The following is a 21,754-nucleotide window of genomic DNA, read 5'->3' on the forward strand; positions in this document are numbered from 1 at the left end:
TCTTTCTTTTGGCTTGGTTTAAGCAAAGCGAACTGGAAACACTCTATCTAGGTTTATTTCAAAATAAAGAATGGATAGGTGCTTTGTTTTTTTAGTCAGAAACATATTTTACTTGACATGGCTAAGAATATGAATAAAAACACATTGTTATTAACCCAAAATAGATTCAATTTTTGAGAAGACATCTCTTACCTATTATCTAAGCTGCAATGAAAACCAGACTGAGAAACCTGGACTTAGAACCTGGCTTGAATATTTCGCTGGTAGAGAAGGTTGCACTTTACTCATCTCACACCAAGTAGATGACTTTTTACACAGCGTACAACGTACGAATATACATAGCAAGTAAGTGTTCTAAAATCAATCATACGCACTGTGGACTATTATTTAACTAGATACGCTAAAGAGTTCGTATACCCGAAGTTAGTGAGATAACCAAACAAAAATACCTTCATGTATGTATGTAGGATGATTAAAAATGCATTTTTGGCAATTGAGTGTGGCTGAGTGGGCACACCCACATGGATCGTTTGGCCTGACACACATCCGACACCCTGCCCAAAACGAAGAGGGCTAGTCCCTAGAGTTGGTTGCCAATCGAGAGTTGGTTGCCCCGCAGACGTTCTGGAATCCGCCATTACGGCCAGTGCATAGGTGCCATTTGCCAGGCACTCCAAACTTTGCACACTTGCAATCCACAATCACGGCGGCTGCACTTCTCACCTCACCTCACCGCAGTTTCAAGTCGAGAGCCGCCACCATTTTGCATATAAAAGAGTGCTCGCGTACGTGCCGCACTTCTCTCGTCTTTTCAGCCACGATCCGGTCACGATCGGACCCAGACTTGTGCAACACAAACACTCACAGAGCTATTCCGGCCCAAAGCCAATTGGCCAGAAAGCCAGTAAGCCAGTGTTCAGCGTTCAGCGTTCAGCGATCGGCAATCAGTGGCTCAAAGCTCTTGTGGATCGCATTGGGGGCCACCCCAGGAGAGCTTTCCAAAACCCACCACAGGTGCTCGAAAGAGACGTCGCCGCCGCCGCCGTGTAATAAAAGAAGCAATTTTGACTTCGTCTGGGGCTTTGGTGTCAGAGAGGGGTTCGAGAAATTGTGCGCGGCATCGTAGCAAACAGTGTAAATGGAGCTTTGATAGCGATCGGAAGGACAAGACTTGCGCTCCAAGAAGTGTTTTTACCATAGTGTGTTACCAGGAACCGAACATCGAAATAAGACTCTGAAAAAGTGTGCAGCAAATACCAGCGATCGATCCAGTCCCAAGTCCACCTAAAGATGGCAAAACTGTTCGTGGTTTTTGCCGTTTTGGCTCTGGCGGCCTTTAACGAAGGTAAGGTCTAAAATGAAACGCACATTTGTATCTTATGGCTCGCCGCCGTAGTCATAAGTTTTAATGATCGAACTGCAATTTGCATTTGGCTGGCGGAAGTTGTCAAGACATCAATTAAAACTACTCGACCGGTTCGGCCTTCACAGAAAACGGAAACAAGAAGGCTGGAAATTGAAAAGCCGTTTTCGAGATGCGAGTGCAGATGTGAGTGGCGTAACCTTGATTTACGCAAAGGACTCGTCCAGCTGTGACTAGTTAGTAAACAACTTTCGTTTTCCGAAGGGACAAACGATTGTTTACCTTGAGCCGCGGAGAAACCCATTCAGCCTGACATTTGAGCTCTGTGAATGCAGTTTTCTGAAACTCAATATGAGTCCCAGTCCGAATCCAGTCCCACTTGACTTTGACAGGCAGGCCATCGATCATGATTAAAGTCGCAGCATAAACACCGTCTTGTTGCTGCCCGTCAATTAACGGTTATGCAAATGCGACAACTCCCTCATATTCCACTTCAAATTCAGATTCAGATTCAAATCCGAATGCGAATCCGAATCCGATTTGAAAAATGCGAGACAGGTCGGCTGTTGCCAAGCGTCGCGAGATGCAAAATGTCAAAGTTATAGCGCAGGCGCAGCTTGTTTCTAAATTCGCTTTTCGGATTTCAGTTTTGTTTTTGCACCGACATTTATTGGTGTTTCTGCGCTCGGTTCTCTGGTGACATCGTATTTCATAATGCCAAACGTGTTTTTTTTCGGCCAACACACCAGCAACCAGCCCGACCGCATGCCATGTCTCTAAGCCCGGCCAAATCTACTCGTATCTGTATCTGTATCTCTGTCGCTGTATCTGTGTTTTTGTAACAGGAAGTGCCAGGCCATGGCGACATGGACCCAACCCAAACCAATCCAATCAAATGCAAACCAAACCCAGCCCACATTCGCCGTGGAAATTCTTCCGGTTTTGCTACTGCAACAGCAACATCAACTGCACCAGTAACTGCAACCATTTTCATTTTCATTTCCCCCGTTTCGACTTGCAGCCAGTGCCAGCGATCCGCTGCTGCGATTCAAGCGACAGGCCACCACCGAGGAGACCAAGAAGGAAGAGTCCTTCGAGAAGGAGCTCTGCAAGGACAAGGACGCCGGCGAGTGGTTCCGCCTGGTGGCCGGCGAGGGCGACAACTGCCGCGACGTCATCCAATGTACCTCATCGGTAAGTTCCTCCTAGGGAGCATATAGCCTAGTAGTAGTATTTGGCAGTATGAAATGGAAAGTGTTTACTTTACTCAAAGTAAAATAATTTCAGATACATAACTTTTGATGATAGATTACCACATTTACCAATCCAATCTGTCTCTATGAAATATACTCAATGTTATCATTTTGCATTTATACTTTTTGTAACAGGGCCTGCAAGCCATCCGTTGCCCTGCTGGTCTGTACTTCGATATCGAGAAGCAGACGTGCGACTGGAAGGAGTCGGTGAAGAACTGCAAGTCCAAGAACAAGGAGCGCCGGGTGAAGCCCCTGCTCCACACAGATGAGCCCCTCTGCCAGGACGGATTCCTCGCCTGCGGCGATGGAAACTGCATTGAGCGCGGACTCTTCTGCAACGGCGAGAAGGATTGCTCAGATGGATCCGATGAGAACACCTGTGGTAAGTGCCTCGAACTACTATTTTGTTTCACTGGAATCGCCATTTTTTTTTTATAGCATATAGGCACTCCTTGTCTTTAAAACATTGGCATTTTAAAGTCGAAGCACTTAACAGTTTAGTTGCAAAGCCAATTTTTTTGTAGAAGCAATAAAAGATGTAATTTAAACTGCAATTATGCATGATTTATGAACAACCCGAAACTCAAATAGCAATAATTAGGCAGCAGGGCAACTATTGCCAAGGACCAATGAAATGGAATTACCAAAAGTAATTGCTCACATATAGGGGATAATGCGGGGCCAAAAGCCCAAAGCCAGTGATCACTCGCTCACATTTTTTGGAGCACCTTTTAATTTTATTTTTAAATTGACATTTGACAACCATAATTCAGTGTGATTCAGCACAAAAAGTGAGGAGGGCGTCAATAGAAGTAAGCCGCCGCCAAGAGTTGTTTATACTTGTAGGATTGGCTTTCCCAATAGCCCGAGGCTAAGTGTTATTACTCCATCGGCTCAAATGATATAAGCCTCTAAGGGGCTTATGATATGGGTGCACAGTCAGATAATGCCAATAACATATGCCAGCAGCACATAGACAATTGATGTTATGTTTCCCTTCTTGATACATCCAAATCCCATGTCTTTCTCTGGCCGAGCGCCTATCGAAATTTCTTTAGTCATTCCAGTCGCACCTTAAAACCGGTTGACATTCGGGCATTTCGGCATTTGGGCATTGCCTCAGCGGAGGAGGGACACTTCAATCTCCGAAAGCACTCTCGAAAGCACTGACAACGGTACACAAGTGTCTGTGCTTGGGTTTTCTTGATTTTTGGAAGGAGGGAAGGGGGACTCCAATGACGCCCACATGCAGCGGAACCGCGTCTGCAGCACAGATCCCACGAACCGGTCTTATTCATCGCAAAGCCCTTAGCTCCGTCCGATCTCAGGCACAGCTGAGCCAGCTCGACTGGCACTCCGATCCCGATCTCGAATGGACAGCGATCTTTGGGTGGAAATGTCAAGTGTGAAATGGAATCAAATGTCAGACACGGCTGGTTGCCAGCTCACAGAAAGGGGGAAAATAAAGCATGTATGGAAAACATTAAATCATTAATTAGCAACTTCGTAATAGCGCTAACCTTGGACTTAATAGAAATCAAATCGAAGCAAAACAAAATGCCTCTCCATAGGTGGTTCGATTCATGTGTAAATTAGCCTTACATAAGCGGCTTAAGAGCCACGGTTATTTTTAGCAATTGCAAAAAGCCGCAAAGCTCGCCAAAGCCAAAAGCGAAAAATAAATACACACAGTCATAAATACGAAATAATAATACACTATAACAACATAGTAACAAAAGATCGATACGGCAGACCGCGCCAAACCGCGACTAAATTATAAAAATACCAATAGCAAGTCCAAACAGCTGGTACGAGTACCATAAGTTTGCTCTCATAATTCTTCAGACACGAACGACATTTCCCAAGTGGCTGGCTAACCTGGCATATAAACGCTGCCTCAACAAGCCAATTAAATGCCAAACAAATCAGGCAGCCTCGCTTCTGTTAGATCCACCTGCGATTGCGACTCGCAGTGGATACATGTACATACACCTCTACCTATGAAATGCGAAAATTTGCACTTCTGCCTGCTTTTGAAATGCCCAGCCGAGCATAAAGTCCCGCCAAAGCCCGCGATCGTAAACAATTGAATAACTCCAGTCCCGGCTTAGCCCACTTCGCCTTTGGGCCCAATGAGGAAGCCCACGTCTCCGGAGTAACTGGCAAACTGGCAGGCGATTAAAAGAGCGATTAACTGGTCATACATCGTAGCCTTTGAAAACAGCGACAAAGTAGCGAGGAAAGTGCTCCGAAAAAGTTGGTAAATAGTTGGTAAGTTGGTAACTCTTCCATCGAGATTAAGAATGCTGACTGCAATAGGAAAATGAATAATGATTTTCTGATTCTCGAAAATGTATTTTTATATGACCTATGAAATAGTGTCATATTGATAAACAAATATCTACTTGATTCGCGAAGAAGTGTTCCAAGAATCCAATCAACACGTTTGATTAATGAACAGATTCAGCTTAACATGGCTAATTCTCGGAAGTCCGTGAAGATCCCACGAAACTCAGCCAAAACAAAATTCCCCACAATTATTTCGACTGCAATCCATCTTAGTCTTGGCAACATCCTCTTCGGTAATAATGATCCAGCTCACATACATTCAGCAATCTCAGTCAATCTCTGCAAAAATAAATAAAACGAGCAACAGCACGGCCCTAAAAATGGCCAATAATGCCGGGGGATCTGCTGAATACACCGAGTGAATACCGATCGAATACCGAGTGAATAGCGAATGCTGAACCGGTCCGGGATGACATAACAGCCGACTTTAACGACAGATTATTGGCAAATATTGGCGAGAAAGGAGGAAGGGGAAGGGGGAAGGGGGAAAGAAAGCGGAGCCATCGCACGAAAAGGTCAACAAAGAGGCAGAGCCGGCAAAATGGAAAACAAAAAAAAAAACGAAAACAGTGAAAAACTTGATGGACAAAACGCTTTGGCCTTTACATGCCGTGTCTGCCATTTCACTTTGGCCAAAACCAAATGCCAAATGAGACAGCGGCAACAATAATCGCGGCTAATATATGTTTGGAAACTTTCGCAATTGAATCCGTTTGACGAGCCGGCAAGTGCAAGGCTTACCAATTGAGTGGACCACTCGACCCACTCGAGTCAATGGGCCATCATTTGCATTTGGCCGGTACTCGGGCGGCTTATTTTGGGGATGGGTGTGGTGTCGAGTTGTGTTGTGTTGTGGGGCTAATAAGCATTTCAAAGCGGCCTCGCTTGATTAACAACACTTGAAAATTGCTCAAAGCAAAGCCAAGAAAAATCCAAATAATAATGAAAGAAACATATACCTATGAAAAACTCGGATTGTGCAGACATTTTCCATTCACTTTGCGTTTCGGTTTTCCCACCTCTCTTGATTGCTTTTCCAGACCGCCTCGGTTCATTGAACCAACCCCTTCCCTTACCCCTTGCCTGCGAAGCTTTTCCACCTCACAGTTGGCTAATTGCTTAAATATTTATATGAAAAGTTAAGTGAACTTTTGCCGGCTAAGTGAACGCAGGCAGAATACCAATTGTCAGTGGCTAATGAAGCCGAAGAAAAGGCAGCGACAGTTGATTGGTTATTCGATTGGAAAAGGGAATTGTTGGTCAGCTTAAGTTTATTATTATTATAAGCCAAGTCAAACTCATATGCTTTCTACGACAGTGTATGGATGGCATACCTATCAAAAATATTTTAAAAAGCTCTTACAATATCTCTAGTCATATGAAATATGTGTCTCAAAAACTATAAAACACCCAAGATGTTTACTACATACATACATACTAGAATATGCCTTGCACACCCTACTTACTTGCAAGACTTTACCTTCAATTCACCTACTTTGAAGACTCTTTCCAAGTGTACCGTTTAACAAACCCCATCCTGACCCCATGTTTCGTACCGTTTTCCCCCCGCAGATATCGACAACGATCCCAACCGTGCCCCGCCCTGCGATCCCGCCGTGTGCGTCCTGCCCGACTGCTTCTGCTCGGAGGACGGCACCTCGATCCCCGGCGACCTGCCCGCCAAGGATGTGCCCATGATGATCACCATCACCTTCGACGACGCCATCAACAACAACAACATCGAGCTGTACAAGGAGATGTTCAAGGACCGGAAGAACCCCAACGGCTGCTCCATCAAGGCCACCTACTTCGTGTCGCACAAGTACACCAACTACTCGGCGGTGCAGGAGACGGCCCGCAAGGGACACGAGATCGCCGTGCACTCGATCACGCACAACGACGAGGAGCGCTTCTGGTCCAACGCCACCGTGGACGACTGGGCCAAGGAGATGGCCGGCATGAGGATCATCACGGAGAAGTTCGCCAACATCACGGACAACTCGGTGGTGGGCGTGCGCGCTCCCTACCTGCGCGTGGGCGGCAACAACCAGTTCACCATGATGGAGGAGCAGGCCTTCCTGTACGACTCCACCATCACTGCGCCGCTGTCGAACCCGCCACTGTGGCCCTACACCATGTACTTCCGGATGCCCCACCGCTGCCACGGCAACCTGCAGAGCTGCCCCACCCGATCCCACGCCGTGTGGGAGATGGTGATGAACGAGCTGGACCGTCGCGAGGACCCCGTTAACGATGAGTACCTGCCCGGCTGCGCCATGGTGGACTCCTGCTCGAACATCCTGACCGGCGACCAGTTCTACAACTTCCTGAACCACAACTTCGACCGCCACTACGACCAGAACCGCGCTCCCTTGGGTCTGTACTTCCACGCCGCCTGGCTGAAGAACAACCCCGAGTTCCTCGACGCCTTCCTCTACTGGATCGACGAGATCCTGGCCAACCACAACGACGTGTACTTCGTGACCATGACCCAGGTGATCCAGTGGATGCAGAACCCGCGCACCATCAGCGAGGTCAAGAACTTCGAGCCCTGGAGGGAGAAGTGCGTGGTGGAGGGTAAGCCCGCCTGCTGGGTGCCCAACACCTGCAAGCTGACCTCCAAGGAGGTTCCCGGGGAGACCATCAACCTGCAGACCTGCGTCCGGTGCCCCAACAACTACCCATGGGTCAGCGATCCCACTGGCGATGGTTTCTTCTAAGTCAGCGATCTTAGCCCCACGCCCTCTGAGCCCAAACTCAGCCCTTAACTCAAACTTAACCCAAACTTAACCCAAACTTAACCCATACCTATCACACCAAACCCTAACCCCTAGCCCAGCCCAACACACTCACTCGATCGATTATCGCCTATTTGAATTTGAATTGCAAGACTTTTACGAGTGTACTCGTACTCTCTATTTGACTGATTTCGAGGATCAAGTCTTTGCTGTGTTACGGTTACGTTAAATCAAAAATGAAAAAGAAAATGAAAATGAAAATGAAATTCGACACGGAGACCAACAAAAGATATTCAAAACTGCAAGCCACAACATCCGAACTTGTGTTTACACTCTTTTTTGTAGTTTTACGTTAATTTGTATGTGTATATTTAAATAAAAAAATGAAATAAACGAAAAAACCACAAAAAATCAAGAAAAACCAAATACTGGATTTTTGATAGCTCTACGCTTTTTTCAGCCAGGCCGAATATTTTTATTATCATACGCTAGTTGCTAGCAAGCTAGCTAGCAACAAAAATATTGCTAAGATTGCTAAGAAGCCGAGAAGAGTATAACGTCGACAGCCCATTTTGTATGCCATCTACCCACTGACTTACTAACCAGTTTTTCGGAATTATCCGATGGGGAAAAAATAAGACACGAATTTGAATAACAATAACGCGTTTTGGGGCTCAGTTTCGATTTCAGTTGGAGTTCACATGTGCATTTCATATGCAAATCTCGCCTATGCCGAGACAGGTTTTTTGACACCCAATACCCAGCATCCAGCACTCAACACCCAACTCAGCAGCGATGGGACCAAAGTGCCGATCCGGTCTAGAATGAAATATATCGGTCTGGTCTATATCATACGGACATAAAATGACATATGAAAGGCTTCAAGATTCGCTAATTCGTATGCGCACAAATCAATGCAGAGGTTTTAATATGTGGAGATCTCACTGTGGCCATTTGAGGATGGGCAAACAGGTTCTTGGGCTTGGGTTTGGGTTTGGGTTTGGGTTTGGTCTTCGGATTGGATGCGACCCCGCTCCGAGTCGGACTCGAGGTGGTGCGACTGGACGGGGTCTGCGGCTCTTTGCGCAATGCAAACACATCGAAAAGCTGCTAATTAATCTCAAGCATTGCAAATTTTCGGCTGGAAATACCAGGCACATATGAATACACATTATATTATATTTATATGCCTTACACCTTTTTGCAGCCGAATAAATAAATACGGATTCGTTGTATGTATCTCGCGGTGCGAATGTGACGCATAAATAAGTTTTATCACCCATCAAGGTAAGCGGCTCTCCGCGGCTCAAAAGTGGCCCAAAAAACGGGTTCCCTGCGCTCAGGTGTGTAAGATTGTAACCCAAGCAAACTTTTACTTTTGCGCGCCGAGGTAAGTGAACTAGTTGCAAAGTGGGCGATTTGCATAAATTGCAAGCGAGACGCCGCACAGTGGGTCAAAGCTGGCTGGAAATGGGTCCTAAATTAGAAGAATTAGAAGGATAGAGAAAATATTACATGTAGTAAATTGCCGAATCAAGATTTTTAGTTAAATATAAATGTCATCAGTGCGAAATGAATAATATGAAATCATAAGTGTTTTTCGCTCATAACCTTTTTATAGCCTCTGGCAAGCTTTCTGGCTTTCTCGTCGCTTAATAACTCATTTTAAATTTGTCAATTTAAAATTATGCATAAACCGAAACTAATTAGCTAATCCTGTTTGTAGGCACCTCAAATTCATAAATATAGAGTAACGTGCCTGGTGGAGTAACCGGTTTTCTTCGGAATAGAAACGAACGCCATAATTTAGTTTAAACCGTTGACATATGTATACTTTAAAAACAGAATATTCCCAATGCTTTGATTTAAATTTGCAGCTGGAATTTATTGGCCACTGATTTCGTTTAGTGTCTGAAAAGGTTAACCCATTTGCATTAGATTCCTCAACTTTGTAAGCCACTCGTTCCACTGTGCGCCAACTAGTCGTATACTTAATTCTCGAATATGCTTCCTCGTTCTGGGCCCTCTTTTGATTCATTGGAACGTGTAGGAGGAGGCTGAACATTCGTCGTTCGTTCGGTGACGTCAATGGTGAGGCAAGGTGAAGCCATCAGCTTCCAGGTGAGTGATAAGTGGCTGCCTTCGCTGCAGTTGTCAGGTGATCAGTAGACGCCATTCGCGAAAAGTTCAGAAACACAATAATTGCATAATGATGAAGATGGCAATTTAAATGCGGATCGCAGCTGATGAGTTTTCAAATGGAAAATTGAAATTGAAAGTCAAAGGCAAACAGTTCGTTTTCGATATGCTGAAGACTGGAAGACTGGAAGACTGAAAGACTGGAGATTGAAGACAAACTAAAAAGAAAGTCCGTTGTTTGCTGCAGGCCTTCGATGCTCTTGGCTGCCATAAATTAAACGCTCCCCGCGGATCGGAGCTGAAGATATATGTAGATATAGCCGGCGGAAAGGAGATCCGGCGATTCGGAGGGGCAAGGGCGGAGTGGAGTTATGCAACGCAGCTCGTGTCTTCGTTTTTTATGGTTATGCATTTCTTTCACAGTTTACAGGCTCATCTTCCACTTTGACTTCGGTTTATTGCCTTGGCCACCATTTCCTTCATTAACGATTCCGCTACGCCTGCTTTTTACAAAGAAACCAATTTCTCTTTTCCCCTCCAAAAACCATATTTCTCTATCTTGATTGGTTTTGGTTTATTGGTTATTCTGCTTTCCCAGAACTATTTCGTCTCGCTGGGAAAAGGTCAGCCAAATTAATATAATTATTGAAATTGGATGTTCATATATTGTCTAACTCAAAGGTGAAAAAGAAACTAAATTAAATGACTGAAAAATAAAATGGAAAGTCTTGTCCCTCTTTTCCAAACATTGTAGTAAGTCATCATTTTAGAAAATCTTTAATTACTCTAGTAATTAGTTAGGTATTTGGGTGTACCATTTCTTTATGCAAATCTAAAACCACTCGTAAATTAAATGTATCTCGAATCATTGAAAATCTCTGATAACTGCAGATTTTTCTTTGTTTATGTGGAGCTACGGATTTAAATAAATTAGGCAGTTGCTTTAGAATCACTAACGCCAAAGCTGATCATCTTCATATTTATGAAAATCATTAGCGCAGACATATGGGTCCGCCGAATCGCATTTCGTATGCAAAATAATTCGCTTTAATCTGTCGAAGGATTATGGAAAAGCCCATGGGCGTTGCTGATTTGGCTGATGGCTCTTTTCAAAGCCAAAGTGTGTCACTCATTTCGATCTCAAATCTCGCATCTCTAGTCTCAAATCGACGACCTTTCCAGCGCCACAGATGGCAGCTGCGAAAAAGGCTAAGACGCTTTCAAATTTAAATCAAATCAATGGCAATAAGAGACTAACAATCGCAAGCAACTAAAAACAAATCGAAAAATCGAGGGCAACTAAATTATGTAAATCCGTAAAGCCCGTGGAAAAAAATAAGATGATAAAATAAAACGATTTTCACTCTTCAGCTGCTCATCTGTGTTCATCTGTTCATCTGCTCAACGCTTTGGGGTGCCATCATATCATCAACATTTTCACTCTAATTGAAAAACCAGTTTTAACAGTTGATTAAACGGCAAGAAGCAGAGAAATAATAATAATCAGTGCTTTTTGTTGCCTTTCGGTGAGATGCTTCAGCAGTTGAGGGATTATATCACCGTATCACCAGCGAACCAGCGCGGCTCTGAAATTAATTGCAACTAAGAAAATGCTGCAATCGGCATTTCGCGCCGAAGAAGGTGAACCGCTTTTTGCGGCATCTTCGTGCCAATTGGCAACCTTCACTCCGCCGGCACTCCAGTTGCACCCAAATTGGCCAATCGCAATTAAAAATGCACAATTGTGATCTGTGGCGATTCCGAGAATTTTCCACTGAACTCTGGCACTGGAACTGGCACTGCCACTGGCACTGGCACTCCCGCTGCAGAAACAAAAAATAAAAATTAAAAAATAATAAATAAGAAATAAGAAATAAGAAACAAGAAAAACACTCATACGCCATGTTGGCCTTTCTGCATTCTCATTTGACTTATGTACAGAGTGCTCTTTAGCGACGTGACAGAACTCGTTTTCAAGTTCAGGAAATAACTATGCAATATGCTGGAAATACTCGAATAAATTGCATTAACACGCCACCAGTCGATTCCTTCTAGATCGGACACGAATAAAACTTAATTGACATTGCTCTGCGGCTTCTATCTGCCCGCTGGTCATTCTGTCATTCTGCCATTCTGCCATTCCGTCATTCTGTCGCTCCGGCGATCTGTGGTCAAGTGAACTCAAGCGACTTGAGAAAAAAGCAAAAGTGGTAATACCGAAGAAATACTTGACGTGCCAGCTATGATACTCATGATCGATGGCTCTTCGAAAATGTCGTGTGAAGGCTGCCAATAACATTTGCAAGTTGATGAAATTCATTTTGAGCTCTTTTTCAGTTATTAAAACCATATAAAAGAAGATCCCTGCAAAATCTCGTTAGCCAGTTAAGCGCATTTCAGCCCAAAATAAAACTAAAAACGTTTTCAAGCAAAAGCTTTAGGAATATTAACGATTCATAAAGTTAAGGATTTCAAATGAAGAATACTATGGATTAATATTTGATTTTTGATGACGTGTGTATATACTTCAAGTTTCAAGTGAAGTTGCTTCCAATACAAATATTTTTCTTTTGCTCCATTCGCTGCAAGCAATTATTTTGTAAGCAAATATTTATCTTTCCCTTTATTCGATTCCGTTGCAAAGTGATCGCAGATTTGTGTATACCCATCGTCCACAGAAGTGGCCGCAAGTTGTCCCCAGCAATTTCATATCCGCAAACATGCTCCGTTTTGTTGCTGCTGTTACTTTTCTTATTTTTTGCCCACTCTTACGGGTTTTGGTAGCCACTGCGGATGGCTTATTGAATAACAGGCAGCAGGTATTCGGCTGGTAGGTTGGCGGTATGTGGCCCTTAAAGCGCCTGCATCGCCTCCATCTGCTTTACATAACAGCGACCGGGGAGTGCAAAAAACAAAACACAAAAAACAAAACACAAAAAACAAAACACAAAAAACCAAAAACGAAAATAAAAATAAAATAAAGAAGGGAATAAGAAAACAGTTAACAACGGCATCAACTTGGCTTGGCATAATTAGGCAACTGGAGATCCTCGGCAGGGAGTGCATCCAGATTTAATCCCTGTGACTCAGCCACTCTGCTGCTGGTACACTCGAGCACTTGGGCACTCGACCGTTCGAGTCGTCGGAGGTTTAATAACCTTTCGGTGTCTTAGCCACGTTAACAAGAATTTTATGCGACAGCTGCGATTGGCATACAAATAATCGCTGCACAGGCGCTGGGAAGCTTCCAGAGGCAGCCAAACCCCCTGCTTAGTATGCAACAGGTGACCCGAGGCACAGCCCATTGGGATTCTCGGCTCGATTGGGTGAAAATAAAAATGAAAAAAACTGGACAAGAAACGTGCTGTGGAAAAGGGCTTAGAAAGAAAAGAGAGAAATAAGGAGAAACAGTTACGAAATCGAGATTTACGTAGAATAGTTTATGGTTTTATAGTTTTGATAGAATCGAGATACCGCGGCGCGTCGCAGATGTTCGAACAAAAGACTCGCAAATTCAGGGTCAGTGGCAGAAAAAGATTGATGGGCACTGGGCTTTGATTTATGTCTAAGTGGATGACTAACTAGCGGAGTAGACAAGCCCATGGGGTGCAGTCGTCTGAAGAGCTGCAGAGTAATCACAAAAATCGAAATCAAATCCCCCGCACAATCGGTCGTAAAATTCAGACCGATCCCATTCCCTCTCCCACCTGCGCCCATATGTAAATGCTAATTAACCTTTCTTCACACATCGAAGAAACGGAGAGACGCCCGCTTGCGCGTACCTTGGCATTTCGGAATGGGATCCACAAGTCTGCCCCTTGAAAGCTCTGCGCCGGCGCAGCGGTCGTGGTGAGTTGGCCGTAAGGGTGAGTTGCCGCTATCCACCATGGATTCGAGCCCGGCCAAGACACCTCGGCTTGATAAATAGAACTCGTTGCTGGTGGCCAACACCTAGTGTAAGCGTGGCTGTGTATTGGAAGAGTGCCTCCGTTCACTCCACTTCCATTCGATCCAAGCATTCCCACTCAGAGTCTGGGCAAAAGTCAGTTGAGTTTTCCAAAGTTTCACAAAGTCTACACTATATGATACCTCGTACTATGTGCCCTTCAGTACCGAATTGTGACTAGTGTTTCTAACCCTTCTACGCATTTCGCCCGCAGAGAGCTCTGGAATCTATCATGGCGCGTTGGTGGCCAATTTTGAGCGTTGTGTGCCTCTGCCTGGCTGTTGGTGAGTACTCCAATCGATTACACCTAGCACGTACCCATTAGTACATAAGTAGTGCCTAGAGCTAAGTTGTTGACCTCTGGCGGTGGAAACTTTGCCACTTTTCGCAAGGTTTCCGAAGAAAACATACTCGTACAATACTACGAGTACTGCAACTAGCAGAAACCAACCTCGATCGTTGGCCAAGGCGAATAAACTTGAAAAAGTGCGCTGATGTGGGCTCAAAAACATCACAATTGATCCAAGTCATTAGCGGCATGCAATCGATCAAACTTATCCTTCACTCGGTGATGTATGATGTAAGAGTTGTCGGCAAAAGAGGAAAAGAGGAAAAGAGGAACCACAAAACATAAAAAACTGTGGCAAGAGGACGAAACTGCGGTTGGCCATAAAACTGAAATTAGCATTGGAAAACGAACAAAACCAGCCGTCTGCCATCGGTTCCGTTTCATTATATATACTTGTATGTATTTTTCGACTCGCCAGCGTTGTTTATGCAATATCATTTTAATGTTAAACCGAAAACGGGTTTCCGATAACCACAAATCAGCAACAAAAACAACCAAAACAGCAAAGACAACAACAGCGGTTGGCCAATACTCAACCCGTTTGGAAAGACACCTTACATGACCACAAGATACCGCATTCGTAAACGACGGATAGTAGCCAGCATTCCCCAGATCATCCCAGAAATGCGGACCTGTGCCTATAAATGGGACATGCCGCTTTCGTTTGCCCTTTCGATTTCAGCCGAAACGAGATGGAGACGGAGACAGGCTGTAATGAACAAAACCGAGAGTTGTTTTGGTCGGCTAGAAGTGGTACTCGTATTTCCACACACTTATGGCCAAAAACCGGTTGAAAGTCGTTCGTGTTGGGAGTAAGTTAACCGTTAACCCATGAGGTGCGGCCAATTATACTGGTTAAAGACGCCGATTAAGCGATAGAACGGCTGTGATTAATGACGCCCATCGAGATAGAGTTGCAATGAGAAGTGTACCAATTCAACAATTAGAATGTCGGCTACTTATTATAAAGCGGACTTGGGAAAGAACTAAATGGAATTACCTATAATTTTATATATTTATAAAGTATTTAATTTTATCAAGTATAATTAGGTTAACAAGTACTTTTATTAAAAGAAGTGTCCCTGGTGTTTTTTCTTCTGTTTCGAACCTCAAACTTTTTCTATATTTCTATATTCTTTTGAAATTTATAGCAATTTATTCAGAAAACAATTTTCCCTTTTTCTTGACTTTCTTAGGACAATATGTTTCCTATTCTTTTCTATTTTAAATTAAAAATCAAATAAAAGCATTTTTCTCAAACAGTGCTCTCCGAAAATTAAGCAATGTATTTCTTGGCACGATAATATGTAAACATTTTTATTCAACCAGATGGCTTGTATGTAAAAAATTCATTTGAACCCGCCATAGATCAGGACCCTTCGAGGAGATACCAAAGAAAACGTAACTATGAGAATGGACAGAGCACCGAGAGTTATAAATTGAATACTGCATTATTTACTTTTTCGCAAAGTTTGGTATTGAGATCAAAACACACCTGTCTACCAAGTTGATGGGAAAATTCTTGAAAAAATCAAATGACACTCTGAACATTATTCCGACCGAACATCCAATTCCTGTTAATTCCAATTGAAAAAGAAACATTTTGCATTAAATCAGATCGCCCTCTAAGGCACGAAGATATTTTAGAAGCACTAAGTCTAGAGACTAGAAATACGTTAGTATGGCCAGAAATTAAACAAATGCACATAATCAATGTAGTCAAGTAACCCAACGATCTCTAAACTCACCTGCCCCATCTCACCTCTTTCCCATCCCTATAGCACATGGCCAGGACAAGCTGGAGGGCGTTGATGTGGAGGAGGTGTGCGCCGACCGTCCCGCGGATGAGTACTTCCGCCTGGAGACTGACGGCGACTGCCGCGAGGTGTACAGGTAAGCCCGATTGCGGCCTCATTTGGCCATGGTTTGTCCGATCGTTCAGCTGAGATGGCTGCTGCCCGATGTCGATGGCGATGCCGACGCCCTGACCAAAGCACTATTCCTACAACCAATTCTTGCCACTTCTTGTATCGCTATCGAAGGTGCGACAGTGCCGGCGAAGATGGCACTTGGCGTTTGGCGCCGATTCGCTGTGCCGGCGGCCTGGCATTCGATGTTCTGCGCCAACTTTGCGATTGGAAGTCGAATGTGAAGTCCTGCGATGTGCTCGAGAGTAAGTGACGCCACCCAGATCAAACAGATCAACCAGATCACCCAGATCACCCAATCCGCTGCGGATGTCTAAAGCTCAAGATACTTCCCGAGAGCCCAGATCCCCAGCCCCCTATCAACCACACCCCCTATCTATCGCTGTGTCTGTCTATCTGTCTCTCACCCCTGTGTGTGTGTCTGTCTCTATCTCTCTGTGTGTGTCACTAAAACCGGGGAGTCCCCGAATCGATCGAGTCATTGCATAAACACCCCGAAACCACCTCCGAATCGGTGCCAAAGTTCTCTAGCTAGCAAGGCCAATACGAAATCAGAACATGAACTTTATTTTGTAGATGTACCAAGTCGGGTTTGAAAGAAATTCAGTGTCCTTCGGGTCTGGCCTTCGACGTGATCAAGCAGACCTGCGACTGGAAGGCCAAGGTGACCAATTGCGACGAGAAAGAGAGTAAGTGTGACGACCAACTGCCAGACCAACCAGTCCAGCCAAACTTCAAACTTCAAACTTCAAACAAACAACCAAACAACCAAACAAGCAATCAAACAAACAAAAAACAAACAAACCAACCAACCAACCAAGCCAAAATACACCTGTACATACAGTAGTCAGCAATGTTAGACTTCCGGAACTTTGGTAGATCCACGAACGAAACAAACCGTAACCCAGCTCGAAACTAACACCCACCGTACTAAACCCCATCACACTCATGTAAATACTTCTCATTTCGAAATTTAGACATTTGTTGTCACTAACACGCTTCCACCAACCCAAAGCCCAAAAGTAGCTCCCCACTAACTGAGTGCTCCTTCCACAGAGCCCCGCAAGGCCAAGCCCATCCTGAAGACGGACGAGCCCATCTGTCCCGAGGGAAAGCTGTCCTGCGGCGACGGCGAGTGCCTGGACAAGGAGCTCTTCTGCAACGGCAAGTCCGACTGCAAGGACGAGTCCGATGAGAACGCCTGCTGTAAGTCGCCCACACGTTTATTCTCACAGAACCTGCCATTCCGCAAGTTTTGAATGTTGACAAAATGCAGCATACATTACAGCGCAGTGTTCAATACAAATATAACTATTTTTTAAACATCACGTTACCATTTCACATTCCCATGCAGCTGTCGATGAGGATCCCAACCGCGCCCCCGAATGCGATCCGACGCAGTGCGCCCTGCCCGACTGCTTCTGCTCGGCGGACGGAACCCGCATCCCCGGCGGCATTGAGCCTCAGCAGGTGCCCCAGATGATTACGATCACCTTCAACGGCGCCGTCAACGTGGACAACATCGACCTGTACGAGGACATCTTCAACGGACAGCGCCAGAACCCCAACGGTTGCTCCATCAAGGGCACCTTCTTCGTGTCCCACAAGTACACCAACTACTCGGCGGTGCAGGACCTTCACCGTCGCGGTCACGAGATCTCCGTGTTCTCGCTGACGCACAAGGATGATCCCAACTACTGGACCGGCGGCAGCTACGACGACTGGCTGGCCGAGATGGCCGGCTCCCGACTGATCGTGGAGCGCTTCGCCAACATCACCGACGGCTCCATCATCGGCATGCGGGCTCCCTACCTCCGCGTGGGCGGCAACAAGCAGTTCGAGATGATGGCCGACCAGTTCTTCGTGTACGACGCCTCCATCACCGCCTCCCTGGGCCGCGTGCCCATCTGGCCATACACCCTGTACTTCCGCATGCCACACAAGTGCAACGGCAACGCCCACAACTGCCCATCGAGGAGCCACCCCGTGTGGGAGATGGTCATGAACGAGCTGGACCGGCGCGACGACCCCACCTTCGACGAGTCCCTGCCCGGTTGCCACATGGTGGACTCCTGCTCCAACGTGGCCAGCGGCGACCAGTTCGCCCGCCTGCTGCGCCACAACTTCAACCGCCACTACAATAGCAACCGCGCTCCACTTGGACTCCACTTCCACGCCTCGTGGCTGAAGTCGAAGAAGGAGTACCGCGACGAGCTCATCAAGTTCATCGAGGAGATGCTCGGCCGCAACGACGTGTTCTTCGTGACCAACCTACAGGTGATCCAGTGGATGCAGAACCCCACCGAGCTGAACTCGCTGCGCGACTTCCAGGAGTGGAAGGAGAAGTGCGACGTCAAGGGTCAGCCCTACTGCTCCCTGCCCAACGCGTGTCCCCTGACAACCAGGGAGCTGCCCGGCGAGACGCTGCGCCTCTTCACGTGCATGGAGTGCCCCAACAACTACCCCTGGATCCTGGATCCCACCGGCGATGGCTTCTCCGTTTAAGACCGCCGTCGCTATCCTTCCATCTTCCCAAACAGGAGAACAACTCACAGTAGTTCCACCGAGAGTCTGATAAACTAAACAAACTGTACCAGCTGACCTATGCTGATCCATCTACAGAATACTCAAATCGTTGCATCCTGCTCCTTGTGTGATCCTAAACCTCTTTCTATCTGTTATTTATGTGAATTTCATTTTCCCCTGACAGCTCTTCTCTTTCTATCTTCCATCTTCTGACTTCTATCTATCCATATACCTTTGCCTATTCTGTTTCTAAATCTGTGCCTTTATCTCTCTGTTGATTTCAAAAGTGATTTGTTTTAATTTACCTAGCTGCCTCTTTGACCAGCTCAAAGACAATTTCCACAAACAAACAAAACCAAGCGCCAAAAATCGCAGCAGCAAAAATATCTTCGTAATTGTATAAGTATTTTTTATAAGAAAAATATAAAAAATATATAAAAAAATTAAGTTGGCATGGAGTTTTATTGGAGGGGGGAAACGATAGTGAAAGATAAATAATTCATGGTGCTTGGTTGTACTACGTCACACATTTTATTATCGCACATCCAATTGGCACTTGCTTATTATTGGAGGCTACTTTCTCTAGGTAATCAAGTATTTAATTATTATAAATAAATTCATACGCACGCTTTGCTTGCAAATAGGCTTTATAAGGGTCGAGCAATTCCGACTTTCGCAAGTTCGTTGAGTAAATTAAAAAAATCGAACTGAATTCCGTAATAATATTGAAGTCCGCACTGAGAAACTTTCTTGGTACAAGCAGGCAAACCATGAATATTACGTATATGCTATTCGCAAACAAGTCGCACGCATAAACGATGCCTTCGCTTTTGGACGACACTGAACCCAGATAAGAGCCGATTAGAGCCACAGACGCACTTGCTGATCCCAACTGGTGGACGACAGGCACATGCCATTGGGGCACAGGCTGATGCAAGTGATGCGGTTCTCGTGACCAGACAGTGTGCCTGTGGGCGAAAGGAAAGTGGAAAGTAGTAGGTGGAAATGAGAAAGTGGAGAAGAAGGTCAACAAATCGATGTATGTCAAGTGCCAGCCTGAGCATTAGCTTCTCCTCCATCCCCCTCCCGCATACGTATTCGTATCAACGAATCCCCCAAGTGCAATGGACACCCAATACCCACTGGGTGGAACTAGCCAATTCCCAATACCCACCCGTGTGGCGCTGCTTTATCGTGTCCCACGAGTGCACGTTGCCCTCAATGCCGCCGCACATGAGGTAGCGCCCGCTGGTCGATAGAGCTGGTGGGGACACAAAATCAGATTAAAACCCGTCAAAAGTCAAGGCGACCGTGTTCCACTAAGGCGGAGAACGAGAACCCACCGCATGACGTGAAGCCAGTGTTCTTCTGGGGCGGCTCATACTGGGCGATTTGCTGGTCCGCCCGCAGGTCGTACATGCGCGCCGTCTGGTCCTCCGAGCAGGAGGCGAACCCGAAGCCACTGGGATGGTACTGGAATCGATTGAAGGACAGGCACTTTTAGGGAACTCTTAATTGGGTGTTAATTATTATGGATTATAAGCTGCTCATAAGTGCTCTTGGGGATTGATTAGACCTGTTACTATACTTAGTGTACTCACGCAGACGGATGACACGTCCATGTCGTGGCCGAAGAACATCTGCTTGTGGCCCTCTTCGCGCACATCCCACAACTTGGCAGTTTTGTCCACGGAGCCAGTGATATAGGTCTTCATATCGGGCGAAAGCGATAAGCCGGCAATATCGCCAGCGTGTCCATTGAAATCCATTGTCTTGACGCCCTTCTCCAGATCCCAATGGCAACTGTTAGTCATAAGAAACGTTGAATTTACTGCGAAAAGGTTGGCCATGGCAAATACCCTACATTTTCATATCTCCCGAGCCGGTGATCAGATGGCCGTCGTCTAGGAAGCGACAGGAGCTGAGGAATCCCTCGTAGCCCATCAGCTCCTTGACCATCTTGGCCACTCCGGAGGCATCCCGATTGTTCACATCGTAGACGGTGCACTGGTTGTCCATTCCTCCGCAGGCCACAAAGTTGCCCGACGGCGAGAAGGCCACCGTCATCACCCAGGCGGATCTCAAGGGGATGATCTGCACCTTGTTGGCGGTCCAGGTGTCCCAGATGATCAGCTTGCCATCCAGAGATCCAGTGACGCAGTGCCGCGAGTCCCCGGCAAAGTGCACCGAATTCACCTTGTTGATGTGGCCCTTGAGAATCTTCTTGGATGAGAATCGAATCTTGGGCACATCGCCCATGTCGCCGCATTTATCGGCCAAAGTGCAGTCAGCCTTGCTTTTTTGGTCATCCTGGGAGCAAAATCATATTGATGAGTCAGACTATTTGTTCGAGATAGATTCTTCTTTCAACTTAAATTAAAAGAAGACAGGCAACATGTAAAAGTGCAATCTGTTTCTAGTAAACAATATTTAATGAGGACGTCTTATTGAACAATTTTCAGAATTAATGTTGGGAAATACTTGTTTAATAGAATTACGGTCTTTAACATACTGCAGTAACCAGCAAAACGGTGGGAAATCCGGAAAGATCAACATTAAAACCAAATCATGCATATATAATATTCGAGATCATATATAAAAAACAAAAAGTAAGGTTAGAGACAACATTTTTTTATCAGGATTCATATTTTTTGAATTTGATTTTTAAGTATTTTTACACTTTTCTTATTTTATTTCCGTGATGATAATTTAATTATTCAAAAATAGGTTTTATTTTATTCGTCCTTATTTGTTTAAAATTGGTTTTAAAGGTTATTGGCGTCATAATTGTGGAATATTTTCAAATTTTATTACGCAGCTAATCGTTGAGTATACATTTTTTTTATTCACCTTAAACTTCTGTATCATGCCATTGATTTCGTCATACAGTTTTTGCGTTTCTGGATCAATTTTCGGCATTATTGAGCATTAATTATATAAGGACGGCTGCAATATTTGCAAGAAGAAAGCTTCTAGTTTTAAACCGCACCGCGTCGCACAATAAACTGAGTGTTAAACAATTTGTTTCGCCTGAATGTTATGATGTTTTCTTTTTTCCTTAGCGGTAATGCAATTAGCTAATTGGATTAGCCGTTAAATACAAATATATACAAAGAAATATTTGGCGCCAAAGTTCAAAATCAAACATATGAGAGGGCTG

The 21,754-nt window shown here is 45.1% G+C and overlaps 3 protein-coding genes across 5 annotated transcripts; 2 read left to right on the forward strand and 1 right to left on the reverse strand.

The window, feature by feature from the left end:
* The first annotated feature begins 248 nt into the window (after positions 1–248).
* Positions 249–8,119, forward strand: LOC120448752 (chitin deacetylase 1). The gene is made up of 4 exons (XM_039630936.2): positions 249–1,345; positions 2,385–2,557; positions 2,752–3,001; positions 6,541–8,119. Exons 1-4 carry the CDS (start codon positions 1,291–1,293, stop codon positions 7,686–7,688), a joined length of 1,626 nt encoding a protein of 541 aa, XP_039486870.1. The 5' UTR covers positions 249–1,290; the 3' UTR covers positions 7,689–8,119.
* A 5,688-nt stretch (positions 8,120–13,807) lies between these two features.
* On the forward strand, positions 13,808–19,042 carry LOC120448546 (chitin deacetylase 1). 3 transcript variants are annotated; one of them, XM_039630598.1, is made up of 6 exons: positions 13,808–13,887; positions 14,006–14,075; positions 15,922–16,033; positions 16,183–16,313; positions 17,125–17,274; positions 17,423–19,042. In XM_039630598.1, exons 2-6 carry the CDS (start codon positions 14,024–14,026, stop codon positions 18,571–18,573), a joined length of 1,596 nt encoding a protein of 531 aa, XP_039486532.1. In that variant the 5' UTR covers positions 13,808–13,887; positions 14,006–14,023; the 3' UTR covers positions 18,574–19,042. The 3 variants fall into 3 exon arrangements, with proteins under 3 accessions (XP_039486532.1, XP_039486531.1, XP_039486533.1); XM_039630597.1 differs by lacking the exon at positions 16,183–16,313 and adding an exon at positions 16,645–16,757 and having other exon boundaries at positions 13,812–13,887; XM_039630599.2 differs by lacking the exons at positions 13,808–13,887; positions 14,006–14,075; positions 15,922–16,033; positions 16,183–16,313 and adding an exon at positions 16,845–17,018.
* A 60-nt stretch (positions 19,043–19,102) lies between these two features.
* Positions 19,103–21,601, reverse strand: LOC120448547 (guanine nucleotide-binding protein subunit beta-2). Its single transcript, XM_039630600.2, has 6 exons — positions 21,445–21,601; positions 20,459–20,904; positions 20,196–20,397; positions 19,938–20,067; positions 19,769–19,855; positions 19,103–19,562 (listed from the first exon to the last, which is right to left on the reverse strand). Exons 1-6 carry the CDS (start codon positions 21,511–21,513, stop codon positions 19,456–19,458), a joined length of 1,041 nt encoding a protein of 346 aa, XP_039486534.1. The 5' UTR covers positions 21,514–21,601; the 3' UTR covers positions 19,103–19,455.
* Positions 21,602–21,754: the final 153 nt, after the last annotated feature.

Source organism: Drosophila santomea, chromosome 3L (genome assembly GCF_016746245.2).
Source record: "Drosophila santomea strain STO CAGO 1482 chromosome 3L, Prin_Dsan_1.1, whole genome shotgun sequence".
Classification (NCBI taxonomy): domain Eukaryota; kingdom Metazoa; phylum Arthropoda; class Insecta; order Diptera; family Drosophilidae; genus Drosophila; species Drosophila santomea.

What these genes read in the sequence shown, in the direction of transcription:
- LOC120448752 (XM_039630936.2), top strand. Translation starts at nt 1,291, where the DNA reads ATGGCAAAACTGTTCGTGGTTTTTGCCGTTTTGGCTCTGGCGGCCTTT. An exon ending in TCATCCAATGTACCTCATCG is followed by an intron (nt 2,558 to 2,751) that starts GTAAGTTCCTCC and finishes TTTTTGTAACAG; the next exon opens with GGCCTGCAAGCCATCCGTTG. An exon ending in ATCCGATGAGAACACCTGTG is followed by an intron (nt 3,002 to 6,540) that starts GTAAGTGCCTCG and finishes TTCCCCCCGCAG; the next exon opens with ATATCGACAACGATCCCAAC.
- LOC120448547 (XM_039630600.2), bottom strand. Translation starts at nt 21,513, where the DNA reads ATGCCGAAAATTGATCCAGAAACGCAAAAACTGTATGACGAAATCAAT. An exon ending in CACTGGCTTCACGTCATGCG is followed by an intron (nt 19,856 to 19,937) that starts GTGGGTTCTCGT and finishes TGTCCCCACCAG; the next exon opens with CTCTATCGACCAGCGGGCGC. An exon ending in GATAAAGCAGCGCCACACGG is followed by an intron (nt 19,563 to 19,768) that starts GTGGGTATTGGG and finishes TTTCGCCCACAG; the next exon opens with GCACACTGTCTGGTCACGAG.
- LOC120448546 (XM_039630598.1), top strand. Translation starts at nt 14,024, where the DNA reads ATGGCGCGTTGGTGGCCAATTTTGAGCGTTGTGTGCCTCTGCCTGGCT. An exon ending in GTGCCTCTGCCTGGCTGTTG is followed by an intron (nt 14,076 to 15,921) that starts GTGAGTACTCCA and finishes CCATCCCTATAG; the next exon opens with CACATGGCCAGGACAAGCTG. An exon ending in GACTGCCGCGAGGTGTACAG is followed by an intron (nt 16,034 to 16,182) that starts GTAAGCCCGATT and finishes TCGCTATCGAAG; the next exon opens with GTGCGACAGTGCCGGCGAAG.